Genomic DNA, 7,039 nt, shown 5'->3' on the forward strand with positions numbered 1-7,039 from the left:
AGAAATCCCGTTTTTACCAATACCGAAACCACTGGATGTTATTTTAAAAATAAAGCGCGTGAGAAGCCGGGCCGCCTGCCTCCCTGCGTGGGCCGGGGGGCTACGGGTGGGACCCCCCCCCCCCTCCCCAGGGCACCCACACACACACCCCACTCCCCCCCAGGGACCCCTCAGGGCACCCCGGGCCTGTCCCCCCCACCCTGCTCCCTGCAAGGGGCTTGGGTGGCCCTGGGTTGGGGTCCCCAGTGGGGGGTGTCGTCCCCGTTGTCCCCCCCGCCCCGAGCTGGGGACCCTCCCCCAGGGGCCCTTGGGATGGGGGGGGGGGTCCTGCACCCTGGGGACCCCATGTCGTGGTGCCCCATGTGGTTCTCCTTGTCCGAGTCTCATGTCGTGGGCCCTATCGTGGGCCCTTCCACCCCCCCCAGTCGTAGCTCCCCCCTATCGTGCTACCCCCCCAGTCGTAGTTCCCCCTGTCGTGCCCCCGCCGCCCCGCCCCCCCCCCCCCCCCCCGAGCCCCAGTCATAGTTCCCCCTATTGTGGGCCTATCTCGGTTCTAGTCTCATGTCGTGGTTCCCCCTATCGTGGTCCTATGTCACGGCCCCTATGTCGCAGTTCCCCCTGTCGTGGCTCCATATCGTGGCTCCCACGTCGCGCTTCTCCGTATCGTGGTCCTGGGTCGTGTCTCCCACCCTCCCCCCAGCCCCATGACCTGGCGGGAGGGGAAAGGTCGCCCTGCGGTCATGAATCACGTGGGCGCGGCGCTTCCGGTCACGTGGGAGGTGCTGGCGGAAGTGCCGGGCGCCGGGCGGAAGTGATGTCAGGCGCCGGGCGGAAGTGGGGGGGGAGTGGCGGCAGCGGCGGGACGGAGCGGGCGCTATGGAGGTGGGGGGGGGATGGGGCCGGGCCGGGGGGGGGGATGGGGCCGGGCCGGGGGGTACACAGGGGTCGCGGCCTGGCCCGGCCCGGTCCGACCCGTGTCTGCCCGCAGGATCCCGGCCCCGGCCCCGGCCCGGCCGCAGAGAGTCCGGCGGAGCTGAGCCCCCCGGGGCTGGAAGGTGATACCGGGGGGTCCCGTGGTGCGGGGGGTCCTGGCCCGGGGGGTGCTGCTTAGGTTTGGGGCGCTTGGGGGTCCCTGGCCTGGAGCCTGGGGTGTCCCCGGCTTTAGGGGAGTCCTGAGGTCCCGGGAGTTTGGAGTGTCCTGTGGTTTGAGGTGTCCTGAGGTGGGGGGGGAACACAGAATTTGGGGGGGACCCGGAGCCCTGGGGTGGGGTGTCCCGGGGTGCAGAGGCTCCTAGAGCCCAAGTTTGCGGTGTCCTGGGGTGTGGCACGTCCTAGAGCCAGGGTTTGGTGTGTCCTGGGATTTGGGGCGTCCTAGAGCCAGGGTTTGGGGTGTCCTGGGATTTGGGGCGTCCTAGAGCCAGGGTTTGGGGTGTCCTGGGGTGTGGCATGTCCTAGAGCCAGGGTTTGGGGTGTCCTGGGGTGTGGCATGTCCTAGAGCCAGGGTTTGGGGTGTCCTGGGATTTGGGGCGTCCTAGAGCCAGGGTTTGGGGTGTCCTGGGGTTTGGGGTGTCTTGGGGTTTGCTGTGTCCTAGAGCCGGGTTATGGGGTTCCCAGGGTTTGGGGTGTCCTAGAGCCCTGGGTTTGGGGGTTCTTGGGTTTTGGGGTGTCCTGGGGCTTGCCACGTCCTAGAGCTGTGTTTGGGAGTTCCCAGGGTTTGGGGTGTCCTGGGCTTTGCCATGTCCTAGAGCTGGGTTATGGGGTTTGCAGGGTTTGGGGTGTCCTAGAGCCGGGTTTGGGGGTTCCCAGGGTTTGGGGTGTCCTAGAGCCAGGTTTGGGGGTTCCAAGGGTTTAGGGTGTCCTGGGGTTTGCCACATCCTAGAGCCCAGGTCTGGGAGATCCCAGGGTTTGGGGTGCCCTAGAGCCGAGTTTGGGGGGTTCCTGGGGTTTAGCATGTCTTAGAACCCAGGTTTAGAGTGTCCTAGAGCCTGGGTTTGGGGTGTTCCTGGGGTTTGGGGTGTCTCCTCGCTGCTGGCAGGCTCCTCACGCTGCCCATCCCCAGGGGAGCCCCACCGTGGTGCCTACACCATCTTCATGAAATCCCACCGCTGCTACGACCTGATCCCCACCAGCTCCAAACTGGTTGTCTTTGACACTTCCCTGCAGGTGGGCTGGGCCCAGGAGGCAGGTTTGGGGCTGGGGGCCGCGGGATGGGGGCTGGGCTGGAGCCTGGGGGCTTTTAACTGGGCTCAGGGGGCAGGTTTGGGGCTGGGGGCCGCGGGATGGGGGCTGGGGTGGAGCCTGGGGGCTTTTAACTGGGCCCAGGGGGCAGGTTTGGGGCTGGGAGATGGTTTCAGGGCCCTTCCCCCACCCTGTAAAGGTCTTAGGTGCTGGGGTGGAGGGACATGGGCTGCTGGGGGGGGGTCCCTGTCCCTCCCGTGACCCCCGCCATGTCCCCCCCCCCAGGTGAAGAAGGCTTTTTTCGCGCTGGTCACCAACGGCGTGCGGGCTGCCCCGCTGTGGGACAGTAAGAAGCAAAGCTTTGTGGGTGAGCAAACGGGATGGGGAGGGGTCTGGGAGGGGTCCTAGGGGGTCTCGTGGGACCCTGCTCACCCTGCCCATCCCCCCCCAGGCATGCTGACCATCACCGACTTCATCAACATCCTGCACCGCTACTACAAGTCACCCATGGTACGGAGCAGGCGCCTGCGCTGAGCTCGTCCCCGCGGGGACCCGGGGTCCGGTTTCTACCCTCCCCCCCCCGCGACAAAGCGAGCGATGCCGGGTTTGATCCCAGTTTGTCTCCTTACACCCAGGTGCAGATTTACGAGCTGGAGGAGCACAAAATCGAGACGTGGAGAGGTGAGAGGGATGGCCGCCGGCTGCCTCCCGCTCTCCCAGCCCTGCCTGGTGTGGCCGCAGCCCCCCGCCTCTGCCCCCCGCCTCTGCCCCCCGCCTCTGCCCCCCGCCTCTGCCCCCCGCCTCTGCCCCCCGCCTCTGCCCCCCGCCTCTGCCCCCCGCCTCTGCCCCCCGCCTCTGCCCCCCGCCTCTGCCCCCCGCCTCTGCCCCCCGCGGCGCTGCCGGTCCCCTCAGCGTCTCCTCTCCCCGCAGAGGTCTATCTACAAGACTCCTTCAAGCCCTTGGTCTGCATTTCCCCCAATGCCAGGTACTCCCCTGCTGCGGGGAGGGGGGGGGGGGGCACAGCTGGCGGCGGCACCCTTGGGTGCGAGTCTGGGGTCTGTGCCAGCCCCACTGCCCCCTCTCCCTTCTGCCCCGCAGCCTCTTCGACGCCGTCTCCTCCCTGATCCAGAATAAGATCCACCGCTTGCCCGTCATCGACCCCGACTCGGGGAACACGCTCTACATCCTCACCCACAAACGTATCCTCAAGTTCCTCAAACTTTTTGTAAGTCGTGCCCCCCCCGCCCCCCACCTGCCCTACCGCGGCGGCGGGGGCCACCCCGAGCCAAACCTGGTCCAGGCTGTGCCACGTACCCCCAGCTCCGGGGTGGGCGCAGCTTCGGTGCCTCGCAGCGGATTTTTGGGTGCTGGGAGCCCCCCCAGGATGCTGCATGGACCCCGCAGCCCATCTCTGCCTCCCCTGACCGCGCCGCCTCAGCCTGGGGGGGTCCCCCGGCCCCCGCTCCGCACCCAGCGCTCTCTGCTTTCACTCCTAGGACCGCGGCCCAGGCCCCCCACAAGCCGGGGGCGACCAGAGCCGGCAGCGCCGTGGGGCCTGGGGCACAGCAGGCCGAGCCAGCGTCAGCACTGTCCCCCTCCCCGTCCCCTGCAGATAGCAGAGGTCCCAAAGCCCGAGTTCATGGCCAAGACGCTGGAGGAGCTGCAGATCGGCACCTACAGCAACATCGCCGTGGTGCGGACCAGCACCCCCATCTACGTGGCGCTGGGCATCTTTGTGCAGCACCGTGTGTCTGCTTTGCCGGTCGTCGATGATTCGGGTAAGGATGGGGACCGGCGCGGGTGTCACAGCGTGTGTTGGCTGTCCCCAAAGCACCGGCTGAGGTGTCCACGTTTCCTCCGGTGTGCAGGGGACCAGCCGGACGGAAACGGGCACCGTGGGCACCTCTCACAGCCGTTTCCTTCCCTCCCTAGGGCGGGTGGTGGATATCTACTCCAAATTCGATGTTATTGTGAGTACTGGGGGGCAGGAGGGGGGAAACCTGAACTGGGGGGGGGTGGGGGTGGTCCTGTGTGACCCATTTGTGTCCCCAACGCTTCTCCCTGCCCCAGAACCTGGCAGCTGAGAAGACCTACAACAACTTGGACGTGACGGTGACGCGGGCGCTGCAGCATCGCTCCCACTACTTCGAGGGCGTCCTCAAGTGTTACAAGCACGAGACGTTGGAAACCATCATCAACCGCCTGGTGGAAGCCGAGGTACCAGTCCACCGGGGCACCGGTGATGGGCAGGGAGGGGGGGCTGGGGTCCCCAAACCGGCCTCAGCCCCCTCCCTGTGTCCCCCCCACCCCCAGGTTCACCGGCTGGTGGTGGTGGATGAGAGCGACGTGGTGAAGGGGATCGTCTCTCTCTCGGACATCCTGCAAGCCCTGGTTCTCCCCCAGGGTCCTTGAGGCAAGGGGGGGTGGGATTCAGCCCCTCCCGGTGCCCCCCCCCTTCCTGTCCTGCCATGCCGTGCCCCTCCCTGGGCTGGCGGGGGACCCCTGGGGTGGGGACCCCACTCACCAGCAGCATCCAGCAATAATCTCCAGCCGTGGGGCAGCCCCCCGGCGCCCCAGCCTTTCCCAGGGGGAGGAGAGCCTGTGGGGACCCCCCCCACACACACACACGCCACGTGCTGCGCCCCCAGAGCCACACTGGTTGGGCTGGGAGTACTGGGGGTAGCCCCACCGGCGTGCAAGGGCCAGGTTCACCCACCTCCAGGCCAGAGCAGACCCTCACCCCACCACGCTCCCACCGAGGGATTTCACTTCTGTTCAGTTTTAATCACCCTCGATCAGCTCCGTCCGGCCTGGGGCTGCCCCCCCCCCTGCATCTGCCCCCCACCCCCCACCCCCACCCCCCACTGCTTTGTGCGTGGAGAAAAACTGCAAATAAACACAGACCTGGCACAAAGCCAGCCTCGCTGCGCTGCGCTCAGGGGGCACCGGAGCCGCGGGAGGGGGGTACCCACACAGGGGGTTTGCGCCCCCCCCCCCCCCCCAATCCTGCTGTGGGAGAGGGGGAATCTGCTGAGCTCACCCAGACCCTAAATCCCTGTTTGTTCCGCCTGTGGGTTTTCTAAAAAGCTGGGATTGGGGACAGGACGGGGACCCGGTGGGACACGGGGACCCTCGTGGTGGCGGCCACGGTGAGTGGGGGGTGTCAGGGTGGGGAGAGGGGGAAGCTGGAGAGGGGGGGAGGGGTGGGGTGCTGGGGTCCCCGTGGGGTGCTGGTGGGGGTCACCGGTGGTGTGGACGCTTGGGTTCGCTGCCGGTGGTGCCCCTCGGGGGAGGCGTGAGGCCCAGCCGTGCTGAGCATGGCACATTCCTGGCGGGGGGGGGGGGGGAGGCTGAGACGTGCCCCCCCCCCCCCATACCAGCTCCCACCAGCACTGGGGTCCGGCACAGGCTCTGGCACAGCGGTGCGAGGTGAGAGCTGGGGCAGCTGTCTATGGGGCTGGAGGGGGGGGGGCGGGTGAGGCTGGAGGAGGGGTCCTGGGCGGTCTGGTGCTGTACTGGGGGGTGGTGACCCCCACCACGACCAGCTCCCCCCCCGCCCCAGCTCCCACCAGCACTGGGGTCCGGCACAGCGGTGCGAGGTGAGAGCTGGGGCAGGTGTCTGTAGGGCTGGGGGGGTCCTGGGGGGGCTGATGCTGTACTGGGGGGGCTGATGCTGTACTGGGGGGGCTGATGCTGTACTGGGGGGGCTGATGCTGTACCAGGGGCTGGTGGCCACCCCCCCGCCTCAGCTCCCACCAGCACTGGTGTCCGGCACAGCGGTGCGAGGTGAGAGCTGGGGCAGCTGTCTATGGGGCTGGGGGGGATGTGTGAGGCTGGGGGGGTCCTGGGGGGTCTAATCCTGTACTGGGGGGCCTGATTCTGTACCGGGGGCTGGTGACCCCCACCACCACCAGCTCCCACCAGCACTGGGGTCCGGCACAGGCTCCAGCACAGCGGTGCGAGGTGAGAGCTGGGGCAGGCGTCTGTGGGGCTGGGGGGGTCCTGGGGGGTCTGTTCCTGTACTGGGGGGGCTGATTCTGTACCGGGGGCTGGTGACCCCCACGACCACCAGCTCCCACCAGCTCCCACCAGCTCCCACCAGCACTGGGGTCCGGCACAACGGTGTGAGGTGAGAGCTGGGGCAGGTGTCTATGGGGCTGGGGGTAGATGTGTGAGACTGGGGGGGTCCTGGGGGGTCCGATCCTGTACTGGGGGGTCCGATCCTGTACTGGAGGGCCTGATGACCCGCACCAGCACCAGCTCCCACCAGCACTGGGGTCCGGCACAGGCTCTGGCACAGCCGTGCGAGGGGAGAGCCGGGGCAGGCGTCTGTGGGGCTGGGGGGGTCCGGGGGGGGCTGATGCTGCACCGGGGGGGCTGATGCTGTACCGGGGGCTGGTGCCGGTGCCGGTGCCGTTGCCATGCCGCCGCCGGAGGGTTGCTAAGCTCCGCTCCGAGCCCGCGTGGGCTGCAGCGCTCGGTGCCAAAGCCGGCATCGCTCGCTTTGTCGCAGGGGGGGGAAGGGATCCCGGGGGGGGTGGGGGGGGGGGGGGGGGCGCACCCCCGGAACGGTTGGTGGGGTCCCTACGGTGTGCCGAGCTCCCGGCCACCTGGGTTACCCCGGGTGGGGGAGGGGGCTTTGGGGGGGGGGGTGGGGGGCACTGGCGGTGCCACCAGGCAGGGCACGGGGGTCCCCATTGCTGCACGTGCGGCGGTGGCTGCGTGCGGGTGGGCTGGCGGCTCCGCCGAAGCTCCGGTGAACTGTGGGGTCCCCCCTTGGTCCCCCCGTTTTGTTGGGGACCTTTTTAACCCCTTGGGGTCATGCTGGGTGGTCCGGAGCGGGGTGCTGGGCGCCTGCGGA

The 7,039-nt window shown here is 68.4% G+C and overlaps 1 protein-coding gene across 2 annotated transcripts; it reads left to right on the forward strand.

The window, feature by feature from the left end:
* The first annotated feature begins 852 nt into the window (after positions 1–852).
* Positions 853–5,043, forward strand: PRKAG1 (protein kinase AMP-activated non-catalytic subunit gamma 1). Of its 2 annotated transcripts, XM_037370760.1 has the most exons (12): positions 853–882; positions 989–1,055; positions 2,060–2,163; positions 2,464–2,545; positions 2,630–2,688; positions 2,814–2,859; positions 3,109–3,163; positions 3,277–3,403; positions 3,791–3,956; positions 4,111–4,148; positions 4,249–4,395; positions 4,492–5,043. In XM_037370760.1, the coding sequence occupies exons 1-12, from the start codon at positions 877–879 to the stop codon at positions 4,588–4,590; spliced, it is 996 nt and encodes a 331-aa protein (XP_037226657.1). In that variant the 5' UTR covers positions 853–876; the 3' UTR covers positions 4,591–5,043. The 2 variants fall into 2 exon arrangements, with proteins under 2 accessions (XP_037226657.1, XP_037226656.1); XM_037370759.1 differs by lacking the exon at positions 853–882 and having other exon boundaries at positions 2,036–2,163.
* The last annotated feature ends 1,996 nt before the right edge of the window (positions 5,044–7,039 follow it).

The sequence above is a fragment of the Falco rusticolus genome, chromosome 19 (assembly GCF_015220075.1).
Source record: "Falco rusticolus isolate bFalRus1 chromosome 19, bFalRus1.pri, whole genome shotgun sequence".
In the NCBI taxonomy this organism is placed as follows: Eukaryota; Metazoa; Chordata; class Aves; order Falconiformes; family Falconidae; genus Falco; species Falco rusticolus.

What these genes read in the sequence shown, in the direction of transcription:
- PRKAG1 (XM_037370760.1), top strand. An exon ending in TCAAGTTCCTCAAACTTTTT is followed by an intron (nt 3,404 to 3,790) that starts GTAAGTCGTGCC and finishes CGTCCCCTGCAG; the next exon opens with ATAGCAGAGGTCCCAAAGCC. An exon ending in ACTCCAAATTCGATGTTATT is followed by an intron (nt 4,149 to 4,248) that starts GTGAGTACTGGG and finishes TCCCTGCCCCAG; the next exon opens with AACCTGGCAGCTGAGAAGAC.